The sequence below is a fragment of the Protopterus annectens genome, chromosome 2.part1 (genome assembly GCF_019279795.1).
Source record: "Protopterus annectens isolate FY-2018-M chromosome 2.part1, PAN1.0, whole genome shotgun sequence".
Taxonomy (NCBI): domain Eukaryota; kingdom Metazoa; phylum Chordata; order Ceratodontiformes; family Protopteridae; genus Protopterus; species Protopterus annectens.
Window position 1 is genome coordinate 176608177 of NC_056729.1, and position 17218 is coordinate 176625394.

General features: G+C 36.2%; 1 protein-coding gene across 1 annotated transcript in view; it reads left to right on the forward strand.

Moving 5' to 3' along the window:
- ARAP2 (ArfGAP with RhoGAP domain, ankyrin repeat and PH domain 2) overlaps positions 1 to 17218 on the forward strand; it is a 2678178-nt gene that overhangs the window by 1269699 nt on the left and 1391261 nt on the right. The window contains exon 7 of the mRNA XM_044062089.1: positions 10904 to 10973. Within this exon, the coding sequence (XP_043918024.1) occupies positions 10904 to 10973 (70 nt within the window). The remainder of the gene's footprint in view (positions 1 to 10903; positions 10974 to 17218) is intronic.

The window sequence follows — 17218 nt, forward strand, 5'->3', positions numbered from 1 at the left end:
GCTGGGTATGATAGGTCTTTACCATCTTTAGGTATTATAGCCACCATAGCCTTCTTCAGGATGTTGATGTTGGCCCTGCTTTTAAAATACTGTTAAACAAAACCTTCCAGATCTTTATCACTTTCGTCCCTCCGAGCTTTCCGACTTCATTGAGTATACGTCACCATTTTGTCTCATCTCTTCCTCTCTTAACTGTTAATTGTTGAGGTCGAGCTACCTCTAAACTTGGCATACTTAAGTCTTCTATAAACATTTCCATTTGTGCTCTTTCTTGATTTTCACATTTCTCTGCTTTATACAAATTTTCCTAAAATTTCTAAAATATCTCTAATACCTCAACAGGATCTCTTATTTTATTTATGTATTTATTCATTTATCTAAATCATTGTGCTAAAAGTTTTTATCCTCTGGAGTCATCAAAAAACAGTTGTTTCTCTTTCTAAACTCATGCATATTATCTGAATACTCCCTTATGTTGTCTTTACCGCTCTGCAGAAGCAGCTCTTTGTGTTCTGAGAGATTCCCCTTATTCCACAGTACTTTAACCTTTGCCTGCCTTCTAAATAATTTTTATTACTTCTTAAACATATTTTTTTTTCTTTTGCTTCTACTGTATTTTTAAAATCCATTTTCATTTAATCCTACTCAGAAGTAACTTCTGAAGTTATTTCTCTCTTCCTTAATAACTCTGGACTAATTTACACTACCCATTCCTTAAATTCTTCTTTTTTTTAACAGATAGGTGGAGAAGTGCTAGTGTCTCATTAATACCATGTATTTTATCATAGTTATTATTGATGCATGATCTGAACTTATTACTGCCTGTGTGCTAAAGCTTTTAATTAAGTACACTTATTCCTGTGAAACATAATTTCTGTTTAGTCTAGCGCAGTTATTGTACCTTGGGGAATAATATGTACATTTTCTCAGAGTTCCTACCACTGAATTCATGTTTTCCATAACAAATATTTTTACAAATGTCTTCAAAACCTACCCTCTTGTGTTATATTTCCCTTCTAGGTCCACCAGATACATCCTCACTATTGCAAATCAAGTTCCAGCCCCAACCTATAAGAAATATTTCCTGCTTTAAGCTTAGTATTTCCCCCCTAGTTTTCTTTAGCTCCATAATAGCAGTTTTAGGTGGAATATAAATGCATGCCAGCTTAATCCACTTCCCTTTCCAGTTGCACATTGGTACCACAAATCTAGCATTATTATCTTTTCCCCTCTACTGTGATTATTGCAGCTCTTCTAGTAATTAGTATAAATACTTCCCATTTCCTTTGTCACTTCTATTCCTCTGAATATCCCTCCTGAATTCATTTCTTTATCAAATTCACATGCTTACTTCTTTCCAAATGTGTCTCTTACAGCATTGCTGTTAGCACCCTCCATTTATTAATATAATTCAATACTTTTACCTTTGTGTGTATATCTGTGAGGCCAGTCACATTCCAAAGTAATATTGTAGTGTATCCATTTTGAAGGTTATTATGCACACCTATTATATGTGACAGCTTTTTTAATCGTCTGTTTACATATTTTCTGCTACATGTACCCACTAATGTTTGGCAGGTTAATCCTTTATGCAGGTGTTTCTTGTCATCTCCATTTGAATCTATGTCACATTTTACAACACTTTTTGTTTTAATGAAAACCCTCAAAAATGCACCCCAGAGCACTCCAATAATCTATTACCTTAAAACATACACACAAAGCTGTGGACATCTTCAAATAATGAAGTTTAACCCTCCTGATAGGAACAGCTGTAACAAGCCAACAGTGGCACCTACAAGCATTACCTAACCTAAAATTAAGGTTATCCATGCTAAGATGCTTGATGTAGCCTGTGCTCTGTCTGTTCTTGTCTTGTCTTTATTCCCCTCCAAGATGTGAAATCAGCTTGTATGCTTTCAGGAAACATTAACATTTAGCCTTATGAGAAAGTGCACTGGATATCTTTAAATGAAACTAAATTGTATACTATTTTAGTAAATGTACTAAAGCATTTTGATACCAGGAAAGCTGCTACCTTTTATTCACTTTTGACAATTTCAAACCTTGTTATACTAACCTGCTTGCTCTTGTACAAATTAATTTTACTTTTATCTCAGAAAAATTTTCCAGAACTCTCCAGATTTATTACCTGCTAGCTTTTATCCATGAAAACATAACAGAATGTACAGCTGCCCTCAGCTGCAAACCTCTAAACTCACACTGAATATTTATTTGCTAATGGAACTCTTTTCATTACATTCACAGTGTTCTGTCATTTGTAAAAAAAAATGTGCTTACAAAAGAAACTTGTTATTAGAGTAAGCTTACAGCATTAATCCACATATTCACATATGCAAAAGTAATAGAAAACGGTTTACATACGTTTGTGCGAATGACATTCTGTCGGCTGCAATGTGCCGAACATCAGAATGTCGTGTGCACAAACATTTGTGAACCAGATAGTCGACTACACTTATACGAATGCGCTACTGCATTCGCATAAGTGTAAGTCGACTGTCTGCACGGAGATCGCGGTACAGTGGGGAGGGGAAATTCATCCACATCCCCAGAGTAGTGCGATCTTGGAGTTAGAATTTATAAGTAGGGGGCTGGGGGGGGGGGCGCAGCTGCTATATGGCTATTTCATGGTGGTTTCAACAACAATGTTGAGTCAAATCCGCCGAGCATTTGGTTCGACATTGTCACCGTTTGTTTTTTTTTTATTTCGGTATTACTATTCATTTTTCTGAACGGAAAATGTTTTTCCGTTCGAAGAAACAATAGTAAACCAGAGAAAACATATCAACTCCACATATATTATATTCTGTGTACATTTACAACCCCCCCACCCTAGCAGCCAAGATTACAGCATTTTTAACTTAGACATGCTTTTGTCCAACCTTTCTTTTTACATTGTAATGCCTACATTTCTTAAAACTAAAAAGAAAAAAAATCTTTTTTACTTTATCTTTATCAAATACAGCAATCATTAAAATGCTTTGCTATACAACATGCAATTTATGTCATGAAATATGTTATATAAATTCTGTTAAGAAGAATTATATACACCATAAATATTTTACCCAAATACTGTTAAAAACATTTGTTTATTTACAGTTCCTTTTTTTCCTTCTTTTAGTGTCCTTTCAAACATTAATCACATGAAGTGGGTATATGTTTTTTAGCACCCCACCCCACAAGTTTAACAGAGACAAAAAAGTCTAGTCTTTCACAGCTACTTTTCTTGTAAATTTGTAGTGACAAATGTAATTGATGCTTTATAATCTTACATTTATTCATTAATTTCAGCTTTGCCGATGTTCTTCCCCCAACCACAGACTACAGGTCAAGTTTAGGGTATTTTCGATACTTCTTGTCAACATCTATCCTTTTTTCTGTCTCTCAAGCATTTTCCTTTGGAACAGTGGAAAATATTTCACTGGGAAAGTCCCTCTGTGAGCTTTATTATCAGAAGAATGAGAAACACAGGTGCATTTTATTTGATGGCTCACTTTTTGTTGGGCACACTTTTGCATTTCCTCTGTAGTTTGTTCTGTATCAAAAATATTTTGATCCTCCTGAAATAATACTGTGGAGACTACTAGATGGAGCAGCGTGAATCTCACTCCTGTCTCTCAACATTCCCTGATTGCTGGGATGATCTTGCTTCTTGTCTGCCTACTGTACTGTAAATAATCATTTTCCACAAACACTGTACTTCTTCAGTATTTAATAGTTTTCCATTCCACCACAGTTTTATCAGGATCATCTCCTTCTGCTGGTATGACTGCATCTTTACTAATACAGGTCTTGTCTGCTTTCTCATGGCCAGGTTTGGAGCATACACTCAATGTGCCCTTTCAATTAAGACATCCTGCTGTGGAGTAACAGTCCAGTTGTTTATTTGGCCTTCATAAAATCAGTTCAGTTTGTTCCTTCCAGTTTCTCTGGTACATTATAAAATGTTAGGTTTTCTGTACATGCCCTGTCCTCTTAACTCTACTGTTTTTGAAATGGCTCTTCTTGATCAAGCTCATCTTCTGATTTTTGCATTTTATCCATTCATATGAATAGCTGAGCTGTTTAAAGCGTCCTTCTTTTTTTCCAGCCTTTTGTTGTTTCAGTTGCTGTAATTTATTTATTTTAATCAGCTCTGAGCAGATTTGATTTATTTTTTTCTTCTAAGTCACTGGAAAACACCCAATTGTACCAGTGCTGGAGCGTGAACTGTTTTTTTTTTTTTTTTTTTACTGAAAAGCTGCAGGGTTCTTCCCATGTGTTTTCTCTTCACCTTTTCTAATTGATTTTTTCAGGCTCTCTATGTTTCTTGTTTGTTGTTATCCAGGAAACGTACTTACTAGCCTGTGACTGAAATTAACTAAAATGCTAAATTACTAGCCCTTATCTCTCAGAATCTATTTTCACACTGGGAGAGCTGAAATTAAACTCTTAATCAATGTGCAGCCATCTTGGAATCCCATAATGATAACCTCAGTTTTAATGTCAGTAAATGTACCATAATGAGACTTTGGGGGGGGGGGGGGGTGGTACAAAAATTATGATTCAAAAATAGCTCAGAAAACTTGATGCCATCATTGAACATTTATGGTAAATGGTCAACAACAGTTTAATCTTTGACAAGCAATTATCAACCAAAGTTAGGAAGGCATATTCTGTAGCCCATCTAAATCGAAAGAACATTATTGGTCTCTACAGGAGATCATTGTACTTTTTCAGATCTCACCAGTATAACCCTTATTTAATACAATAATGTGTATTGCTGACAGTGAATAAGTTACCTGAAAGCAATTGAAAAGTTACAAAAATTGCTTACTAGAGGAATTGTGTATAAAAAAGTTGAACTCTTCAGAAAAGGAACTATCATTGTATTCTGTTTTTATAGGTTACTTATAGGTAACCACTGCCAGTTTTGTAAGGCGTTGTCTGATCCAGTTCTTTATTTGAAAGTGTACATTTGGAATGTACTTCCTGAAAGATCTAACAGTAGAATGGGGAATCTAATGCTAGTAATGAATCAGTAATTACAAAATGTTAATCAGCACCTTCAAAGACTATAGAATAGGCTTCATCTTACTCTTAGAATAAGTCATTCATTAGCTTTCTTCAGAAACACTCATGGGAATTAAAAATATTAGTATGTGGCTATGGAAATCAAGCTTCGTGAAGGTCCGTGGGTTGTCATCAGGACAACTGAACATTTGAGCCTGTGAAAGGCTGTAATGATGGCTTTACTGGCGGTCAGTAGCTATTCTCACAATGCTATTGTAAACATCTTATAGTCTGTTGTAAACCAGAGACTGCAGTTTACTCAAGATATTTGCAGAGTATAAAGTAAAAGGGGTTAAGGTATACATTAGCAGTAGATAATAGTGGTGTTTGGAGAAGGCAATGCTCTGGTTTGTTATCATTTGCTCAGCAAACTCTAGCATGGATACAACAGTATCACCATGCTTCTCAAATTCTATTGGACTGTTTAAAGTTAGTACAAAGAGCATTTTAAACATGATAACTTCAACTATATTTTCAGCCAGAAAGGTTAATCTTAGCATATAACCTGTCATTTTTCCCAGTGTTGATATAGTCAAGCGTTAGGTGAGAAAAACATGGCCTTAGTTTTGTTGGTATTGAAGTTAAGGCTTTTACGTAATAGTTTTGTGAACTTTATTGCCTGTTGTTGTAGCACAGTTTGTGCCACAGCAGTATCATTTTACATGGTGGTAGAATCATTGGCATACTGTAGCAAACTGGCACTACCACAGCATCTCACTACGTCAGTTAAAAAATGGAGATGTGGAGTTGTGGGAGTGATCAAGTGCTGCCCCCCACAGTACACAAAGAGTAACTGTAGGAAGAAATGCCAAAATACTTGTCATCTGATAGACTGAGATCTGCTTTCCAGATATCTGGCAGATCATCTGTAAGAAAGTAAATTGTATTAAGTAAGTAATATAGTAATACTTAATTGTAATAATATTATGTAATTAATTATAATAATATTAAGTAAGTAATTAAGTTGTGGTTATAAGAAATAAGTAGTCAGATGATCAAGAAGATAATGAAAGTTTTCTATATCAAATGGATAACAGAGATCTTAGAAGTTAGAAATATAATCATTATCTGAGTGTTACTAACAGTGTTCAACAGTTTTCTAGCAGTCCTATAATTGTGTCGGAAGGTGGGCTGTTTGTTACAAGTAAGTTTATAACTGAAAAAATATTGAAGGAAGACAGTATAAATGTATTTTTCTTGGATGTACGAAAGAGGTGACAGAAGCTCATCAGAGATTATAGTAAGCAATAGAAGAATCACCATTTCTATAGCAAAGTAATTCCAGTTTTCTTGGATTTTGAGAACTGTTCCTTTCTTACTAGAAAGATTTATGAAAACTGAAAGTGGAGAGACTATAACGCTGTCCAAATCTTTCAGAAAATATGGAGTATGATTATAGGTGCTGATCGAGGTTTTCATTTACATAGAATCTTGTACCTCAAGTGTTTACTAATTGTATGTCTTTTGCTATCCTTTTTACATTACACAAAATCCCGACAATAGGCTGTGAGAAGGTAATGAAGGTAAACGCAGCTACCACAGCAAATCCATTTATTGCACACTGGACAACGAAACACCACGAAACACCAACATCCACTGAATATAAAAATCACAAATGTTAAGCGCTTTCATCTGCCGATTGCAGACTTCATCAGAACACATAAAACCAGCACAGACAATTTGATTTATACAGATTTTGGCGCCAAAACTTTAAAATATTCTTAAAGGTACACCACTCATCCATATGTATAATATTTCAACTTCACTGAATTCATAACAACTACATTCTGTACGCTACTTAATAATAATACAACCGAATAAATAGATTAACTAATTGCATCACAATAATTCTAAAAAATTCTAAAATTCTGAAGAATAAATATACTATAAAATAGTCCTAAAATCCAAACAGCTTGATAGTCTATGTTGTAAGCTAAAAAAGTCTATGTATACATGGACATACCTAATATATAATAATCTTAAAAAATTAAATAATTTTATGAAAAATTTGTTGTTACATATTTAGAAAAGGTTTTATACTTATGAAATCATTGATTCCTGGGCTTCTGGTAGCATCTACTAATATTTGCCATTTGCTTTCCCTACATGCCAGTCTCATTTTCCAATCCCCACCAAAGGGTATATAATGTTCCTCATCTATCATGGAGAACAAGAATGTATGCTGCTCACCTACTTCACTAATATGTCTATATAGTGCATTATTGAGGTCTTTAGTTTGTATCTTATAATAATGTTCGTATATACGCTTCCTCAATTGTCTCTCTGTTTTGCCTGTATAGAATGATGAACATTCTTTGCATTTTGCAAGATATACAACCTGTTTTGTGTTACAATTACCACCCCTACTTCTTATTCTCGTATGATTTACATCTCCTAATACTATGTAAGATTGATCATAAATGTATTTACATTGCGTACATCTCCCACATCTCTTTGTTGGTACCCACTCATCTTTATTTTTACATTCTTGACTACTCACTTTCTCTAACAATCTCTTTATATTGGGTGCTGTCTTATAAACTACCCTCGGGAACTGTCCCAATTTGTCTCTACATGAAGCTGAAACTGTCACAATATCCCAATGTCTAGTTATTATATCTTTGATACAATTTACATATGGGGTATAAGTTAGGACACAAACTCTTCCCGCCTTAAAAACATTTGAGGGTTTATTATTATTACTAGTAGTCTGCTTACCCAATAAAAGAATATATTTAAGATCCCATTGTGAAGTGACATATTTAATAGTATCATCTAACAACCTTTTGGGATAGCCTCTGTCAGTAAATAAATTAAATATAAACTGCATTTCATTTTCCATCTCAGATTTTGTTGATGACATTCTAGCTCCCCTAATACACTGCCCTTTCACTATATTCTTAAATATATGACGGGGATGGTTACTAGTATAATATACATAGCCATTAGAAAAAGTACTCTTCCTATGTACCTTTGAGGCATATCCATCTGCAACTTTATAGATATATGTATCTAAATATGCTGTACCTCTGTCGCTTGTGTTATGAGTAAATTTTAAAAAATTGGTGGTACCATTTATATAATCTATACATTTGTAAATATCATCATTTGAACCTTTCCATAAAATAAAAATATCATCTAAAAATCTTGCATAAAATGCTATATTTGAATAGTGTTCACTGTTAAATACATACTTGTTCTCCCAGTCCAACATGACTAAGTTGGCAAAAATGGGTGCGCAAGACGCACCCATGGCTACCCCCTTACTCTGTTTGAAGAATTCACCCTCAAAAGAGATGTAGTTGTGATCAAGAACTAATGTCATCATATCAAGGATAAGAACTATTTTGTCCCAGCTTAATGTGGAGAAACTTCTTAAGCTGTTACAAAAAAACTTTAAGCCCTCTTCCTTTGGTATACTTGAAAATAGATCACAAACATCAACCGTAATAAAAATGGATTCTTCTTTCCATAAAGTAGGGGTTAATTTACCCAGAAAATCCCACGAATCTTTGATAAGATGTGGTATGTTATCATATATATGTTTAATCCATTTGTCAATAGTAAAACCTATGTTAAAAGTTTTCGATTGTGACCCCGATATAATAGGTCTAAAGGGTGGGTTTATTATCGATTTATGGATTTTGGGAATTCCCACAATATGTGCCATAATAGGGTATTCTATCCGAATAAAATCATACACCTCCTTTGTTATTCTGTTATCCAAAAGATATTCTTCTATTGTTAAATCTATTCTTCTATAACCTATATGTATTTGATTCATAGACACCACCTCATAATTCCCGGATTCATATAATATGTTGTGTATTTGAGCCTTATATGTGTGGTTGGAAAAAAAAAACCACCCCGCCCCCTTTATCGGGTTTCATTATTCTAATATCTCGATTGTTAATTAATTTTCAGACAATCTCTTTCACCTATACTTAAATTTGTCTTCAATAGTACTAGAGCGTTGTTTGTTCCTAATATAATCTTTATTGTACCAATAAATATCCTTACATACCATTTTTTCGTAATTATTTACTATAGGGTTGCTTATGGGTATGTAGTTACTTTTTTTCTTTAGTTCTGTCCCTACATATCCTTTTTCATCATCCACTCCATTAAATTGTAAAGCTAGGTTTAATCTCCTACAAAATAATTTGATTTCTTTGATGGTGTCCACTAGGTTAAATCTGGTATTGGGTATGAATTTCATACCCTTAGCTAATAAATGGTAAAATTCATCCTTGATGATAAAATCTGAGTAATTGTAAACATTAAAGACATTGTATGTGCTCATTATATGTTTGTGTTCCAAAGTAGTATTCTGTTCTATGAACAAAGAAGTTTCTTCTATAATATTGTTTATACTGATCTTTTCAATAGGTTCTTCCTCTACATGTGTTTGTACACCTTGATCTATATGTTCCACTAAAACTTCCTGTTCCACTTGTTGAAATTGTTGAAATTCTTCTTGAAATTGGGGTGGAATCTGCCTCCTTGAAAATTTTCTTTGTGTTCTTCTCTCGTTTCTCTCTCACTATATCTTCTATCTGTATGTATATTCTTTCTTTCTTGTGGCCATATATAAGCTTTCTGAAGCTGATTGGCTTCAACATCCCGATCTAACTTCCCATTCTTTCTAGTGTGAACACTGTGTGCTTGTTTGTCTACTAAATGAAATTGTTTATAGTACAGATCCTTCCATGTATCAAAATCACCATGTTGTACTATACTTTCATTAATAGTTTCAACTTCATTAATTAAAGTTGTTAATTTTTCGTCATTATATTTCATCAACAATTTCATATATTTATATCCAAACTCGTCAAAAAGATTATTAAATTCATATTTGACATGTTCATTATAAATTAAACCCATGGGAAGTTTAAAAAACCTGTTTGGATTTTAGGACTATTTTATAGTATATTTATTCTTCAGAATTTTAGAATTTTTTAGAATTATTGTGATGCAATTAGTTAATCTATTTATTCAGTTGTATTATTAAGTAGCGTACAGGATGTAGTTGTTATGAATTCAGTGAAGTTGAAATATTATACATATGGATGAGTGATGTACCTTTAAGAATATTTTAAAGTTTTGGCACGAAAATCTGTATAAATCAAATTGTCTGTGCTGGTTTTATGTGTTCTGATGAAGTCTGCAATCGGCAGATGAAAGCGCTTAACATTTGTGATTTTTATATTCAGTGGATGTTGGTGTTTTGTGGTGTTTCGTTGTCCAGTGTGCAATAAACGGATTTGCTGTGGTAGCTGCGTTTACCTTCATTACCTTCTCACAGCCTATTGTCGGGATTTTGTGTGGAGTCTGTTTTTTACTTTGGTGACATCCTTTTTACATTATACATATTTGTTTTTACCTTGTACATGGACTACAGCTGAAAAAGTTCATTTGAGCCAGTTAACTTACTGAATAAGGAAATGGATAAATAAATAAAGTATACTGACAATATGTACATATGGGTCTTACTAGGTTGTTTTACACTATATACTTTCAGCATCATGCAGATAAGTCACCTTGTAATATACTGAAAATGAAAGGATATGTGATCAAACATAAGCACTATTTGTGAGACCTTGGCATTCTGTATGCATAGCTATTAGCATACTTTTATTCTGCTTTGTGTCATGTTTTCATAAGGAACGTTTTAGCAGTTCCTTACGGAGACAGTTATTTCAGTATATTTTTACTGTATCACTGCCGTTGCTACTTAATATGAGTTACTGTTATTTCTAAATGATTGGATAAGGTCTGAATGCATGATTAGTTCATTTTCAAAAGTTAATATGTTCTTTTGTTCTGATTACAGCAACTACATGTTTCAGAAACGTTGGGTGCGGTTTGATGGACACAGCCTTGCATATTACAATAATGAGAAGGTAGTATAGTCTTATGCAACCTGATTAGTAATGTGTGATATATTTTTATTTGATTTGTTTTCTGACTGCATTTTCTGACAAGGGTTTTAACACTCAGTGAATCTGAATTATGTTTATGGGAAAATCAGTGGATTAAACTATTGTTTGTTATATGAAGAGCATTTCTACAATCTGCTATTTATTAATTCTGATCGCTCTTAGTTAAGACCATCTTTCTGTGTTATTAGACGAACAGGGAAATAATCCAGAGTGGTAAGTAATGCATGAGAAAACAGCAGTCTGCTTCTGATGTGGCATGCCAGTGAAAGTCAGTGCACCGTGCATATTCAGGTTCCTTTTGTAGCAACTGACATATTCTTTAATTTTGGAAGTGAAAATGCATATTTATAATAAACAGAACACTAAACATATTAAAGTTAAATGTCCCGTGAAGTAACCTGTTTCATTACCTTCATTTGTGCTTGGCTTTATTTGTCAAGTCCTGTTCATTTAAAGAAAGTTATCTAGCAAGCTAATATCTCCACTTTCTGTTTACGCAAATAGCTGAAGCACAGCCTTTGTTAGTGATTTTATTTTAAAATCAGCTGAGGCATAGACAGTTGAAATTAAATGTGTCACATTTCATGCTATGGTACATTATACAGGGTAGGATTGTAGAGAAATATCTTTGGCTGAGGAAAATTAAACGTTTAAGACTTGTCATGTGTTTCTTTTTAGGGGTGTATTTCTCTGCTGTTTGGCTGTCATCCAGCCGAGCCTCAGTGGCAATGAAAGAGACTGATAACTTTGAGAGTCAAGAAATGACTGTTGAAGTATGCAGGAAAAACAGTGTGTAGTAATGCAAAAAGACTGACTGCAAATCAGTTTTAGTTCTTTACATCAATCCATTTTGTTTTTTGAATGGTTTGGAGTGCCTGCATGGATTTGCTGACTTGAGAAATGAGGAAGGAGTAAGGTAGACACACTAGTAATCGGTTCATAGGTAGGTACTAGGCTATCGGCCCTAGGGCCTATTTAAGCCTAGCCAAAAAGGTACCCTGGCTTTCGATACCCAAGAAAATTATTTTCCTGTGCCCCTGTCAAGCTGAGCCACAAAAGTGATCGCTGGGGTGAATTTCCTATTTCCCATCCAATCATCAAGATTTTTCTAATGCTAGTGCTAATGAGGAGTTTGTTTGATATAGACAGGTAGTTTATTCCAGAGTATGGGAAGTCTCTGGGACAGGAATCTATCCCTCTGGCATGTTCTGTTTATTGTGGTGACAAGGTTTAGGTCCCTAGAGCGTGTAGCTCGGGGTTGCAAAATATGATGCACATGCGAAGAATTAAACTCATAAAGTATAGATGAAAAACAGATGGATTTGAAAATAATAGCAGCACTTTTTAAAAAGCAAGTTTAATATGCTTGTTGGTGTATCCTTGAAAAGTACACAATTTATATAGAAACAATAATCTATCTGCTATTTTTCATTTTCTGAAATCTGTTTGATGCATGAAAGCATTTTCATCAATTAGTATGTTCCATGATCTCTGTATGTTCCTCAGTTAAAATCTGCAAAACCAGTAGCACTTTGATTACCATCATAATGAATGAGTCGCAATTAAAACTGGCATGTGCAGGCTAAAAAGTAAACACATTTAAGCTGCTTTCCCATATTTGAAATAATTTGAAGACACAATCTTATATTGATGTTTACCTGAACTGACAGTTTCACTGCTTTGGATTGTAGTTGGTATTTAATTATTGTTTATGAGCAATTGTTCCCTGGAAGGCAGGCAAAATAATGGAATGTATAAGAAGGGAGTTACTGGTGGAAAATAAGAATATTATCCCATTTGTAGAGAACTGAGAAAAGCTCAGCTTCAGACTGGCTTCAGAATTGTGTACAGCTGTAGAGATGCCACCATTTTAAGGACTTATACTGTACAGAGAAAACTGAAAAGACAACAAGAAAAAAGGTGGAGCCACTCTTATGGAACAGAGGGATAAATACCTAACTATATTTCAGCTGACCCAGGTTAGATTAGCTGCTGAGGCAACTGATGGATCATCTGCGAGAGATGGGTGTGCTTATCCTGGGGAGAGATTGTAGTTTTGGCCTTCACTGAGGGGAGACGTGGTCCATTGATAGGCGTGTCCCCTTGGACAGTTTCTGAAATGAGCGTGGGAGAGAAAGAGGAGCGAGAACAAAGGTGATAATGCAAAAACCTCTCCCCCAAACAGAAACATTTGCCGGCGAGGCCCCACAGGATACTGTTAGATTCAGCACTGACTCTACTCCAAATTTGGTTTTAGTCGAAGTTGGAAAAATGTAGGGTCTGGTATACCTGATAACTATTAGGAGATCTGGGATTAGAGACCAGAAAATATAAAGCAAGAGAAGGGGAAGAGAGGACAAAACAACTGGTTGGTTTTCACCAGAATCCACGTGATGAAAAAAGGTGGTGGCAGACAGGGAACTTGTCAACTTTTCGAAATGTGTGAGGTATTAGAAGAGTCTAGAAGGAGAAGGCTGCTGTCTTTCAAGATCTGTATGAGAACAAGAGGGCTCAATATGAAGGGCAAGTTGGAACATGAGAAAGACAAGGATGTATTACTTCTCAAAAACAGTGGTGGTATCTGATAGGAACAGCATACCTGAAGAAGTAGCATACTCAAAAACTTGATGGAATTTAAGAATATATTGAACAAACCTTGGGCCATTGCAAAGGATGTCTAACAGAGAAACTGTTTTTTAACTAAGTACTATCGGCAACTTGTAAAATAAGTAAGGACATTGGCACAGAATGAGGGTCTGAGATGTTTGTCTTAACTAGAATCATTGTTTTCTTTCTTGTGTTTTCTGTGCTTTGATGTGTTTATGCGCAGACAATTGATGGCTTTCTACTTGCTTTTATAAGCGTAATGTTGTCTTCCAAACTTTAGAGAATCATTTCTGAATTATTCCTTAGGACTTTGAGTTAAACTGACTGTTTTTTAATACCTGCTGAGACTAAGACTGCCTAAGCATTTGTTTCACAAAAAGACCCATTGCTTGCATATGTCTTGCAGCTGGTAAGCAAGCATTGATTAGAAAAGAACATGTACATTATTGTTGACTGACTAGTCTCACAGCCTCACAGACCCTAGGTACTCAGCACCAAAGAATATCCTAGACAACAAGCTCTTCCCCTCTATACAATTCTTTTCTGTGTCCCTCCCCTCTTCAGGTTTCTTTTGCTGTGCACAGATCTTACGTCTTACAAACAGCCTGTATCTCTACTGCTTGAATTATTTCAGTAGTTTATTGTGGTTTTGTCTGACTTGTGCTTCAGAGGGATGACAATAATCACGGTTTCAAAGTGTGTTTTCTGTGCACAGGTCAGTCCATTCCTTTTATTTATTTATTTGATGTTTATAAGATTTTTTTTTTCCGTGGTACTGCGGTCGTGGTGCTGTGGTAGCGTTGTCGCCTCACAGTAAGACGTCCTGTTCTATTCTCAGCTAAAGCGTCTTCTGTGTGGAGACATGAGTGAATGGGTGTACCTTCGTTGAAGGTTGTGCATCAGAGCTGGCAACTTGGCATGTAAAAATCTACTGCCAATCATTAGCGGACCGGAGTTCCGCTGTGGCGACACCTAACCGGGAAAAGCCGAAAGATACAACAACAACAACCTTCATAGGTAAGTACTACAGTTGCTACCCTTGTTGGCCATTTTAAGCCTTGCCTTTTGGTGCTTGAATGAATCTGTCCTGCTTGGTGATAGACTGGCCTTACCCATCACATGATACATTATTATATAAGCTTTGTTTTATGTGTATTGGGGAGTCTTTTCCAGAGCAGTGGTCTCCCCTATGAACTATACCTGTCCCACCAAACCATTCATGATATTACATAAGAGGCTTAGATCACTAGACCAAGTATTTTGATGCCGTTTGACCTGCTGATGAGCAACGGCTCCATTAGTATTGGGTTGGAGGATGTCAGACACAGTTCACCTCAGCAGTCTGTACTACACCGAGTATAGTGAAAGGGTCTGAGTCCATCCATGCAGGGCATGTTGTTTAGGTCTTGTATTCATTTAGTAAGGTATCTCTGTGGGAATTCCATTAGACTGTATCTGGCTTAATGAGGACTGAGTAAAGGGGGGGGCAATGACATTTCTAGAGCTAGTTGCAATCCTTTTGTTTATCAGCTGTACAGTACAGAAGGGCTTTCTTATGACAATGTACACATGCTGGTTGAAAGTTAAGCCACTGTCCACACAAGTTCTCAAATCCTGAGCAACTGGATCAACTCTTAGGATTTTATTGTCAATGTGGTAGTTCACTGGGGTAGATGAATTCCCAAAGGATACAATAATGGATTTTTCACACTTATTTTCAGACCATTATTCTGGCATCAGTTATTTGTTTAGGGCAAACCTTCCTGCAGGATGGCTAAGTCATTTAGGGGACCACTGAGTGCTCGTAGCTTGTAGTCATCTACAAACTTTGTTAACCAGAGTCCTTTAGTAATGGATTTTAATTCACAGGAGTAAATGCAAAACAGGTAAGACTCCTACACCAAAGCATGGGTGGGGGGGCTCTGCTGGTGACTGGACTCTTTGTGAAGGTAACTTTCCCAGTTTTGATCTCCTGTGTCCTATCTGTGAGCCAGTTCATCCAGTGGAAGATGCATGGGGTTTATTCCCTGATTATTTAGCTTTTCTACTACAACTTAGTGAGGGATTGAGGAAAAAGTTTTGTCCAGGGTGAAGTATGCAGTGTGAATCACTTTACCTTCATCCATTGCTTTGGTGACCTTTCGAAAAAAGTCCACCAGGTTGAGTAAGCATGACCTGCCCTTTATAAATCAAGCTGAATTAGATCCAGGGTTTGGAGGTTCCCTGTGTACTTATTGATTAATTCCATGATAAGTCTTTCCATGGCTTTGCATATGAGGCTCATCAGACTTCTAGGTCTGCAGCTGCCTGGGTCTGTAGAAGGTCCTCACATATACAGGGGAATGACTGTTGCTGCCCTTCATTTGCTTGGTGCAGAGCCTGTATGCAGGCTGAAGCTGAACAGTGTTGTTTGTTGGGGAGAATGGCTTGGTCATGCATCGTGCTATTAAAGATGCATCTAGGGATACTGTCAGTACCCATCTAATCCACACAATTACCTTAAGAAGACACAGTCTTCAAATAGAACAGAACAAGTTTTAGTGGCCTTTGCAGAAGGAAAAAACAGACAAGCCTGTCTCAAAGCAGACACTTTCAAAATGGGTAGCTATTTGTATTATCTTTGTCTGTATTCAACAGAGAAAACCATTATCAGGATCTGTCAGAGCACACTGTTTGAGACACAGGCTGGCCCTCACTGCCTTTTTAAAAGGTGTCCCACCCCATATCATCTTGGAAGCTGCCACTTGATCTTCTGTGTGCACCTTTGCCAAACATTACCATTTTGATGCTGCATCCAGGGTTAAGGCAGGTTTTGCCACAAGTTTCCTACCTTTTGCTTTGTAAGTCCTGCCAAGATTCAATACTGTAGCACTTGTCTGCAAGAACATAGTACAGTGGTGTTACCCTTACCATAACTGCAGATGTTCAAGTAGATCAGGGTTGAAGTACCACCGACTGCCTTCTCTCCCTTCTGTCTACATGGGCCCTGTGGCTAGGGTTGTGGTGTGAGTACCCTTATGCTAGCATCACCCCCCCCCCACTTAAACTCCTTCCTCTACTTCTAGTCCACTGTCTCTCTCTCTCTCTCTCTCTCTCTCTCTCTCTCAAAACTGTAGATAACTGAGAGGGTACTCAGGCATTAGACTGACTACTACAGCCTACAAAGACTAGAAGATGGCATTGACGTATGACTATCTTGTATCCTGATGTCAGGGAGTTGGACCTTACTTGTCTGTCAGCATGGGGTGATGCAAAAGCTCTGGGAATCCGGCCGGATGTAGACTTCTGTGAGGCAGGAAGAACCAAGAATTAGTACTGCAACATTGATCTACTCAAACATCTACAATTATGGAAGTGTGACACAACTGTACCTTCTGTAGCTAGCTAATATATGGTGCAGGACCTTTCTGATGGTTATTTGGAGATGAAAAAGCTTTAGTGCATCATGTTGCTTTACCAGCCTTGACAGGAGTCTGTTCTGGATGAAGACTGAGACACCTACACCTTTCTTCCCGCCTGTGCAGTAGGTGGTCTAAATGTGGGAGAGTATTATAGCTGTGCACAGGTGGAGTGTTCTCTGCCATTTTAAAACATGTTTC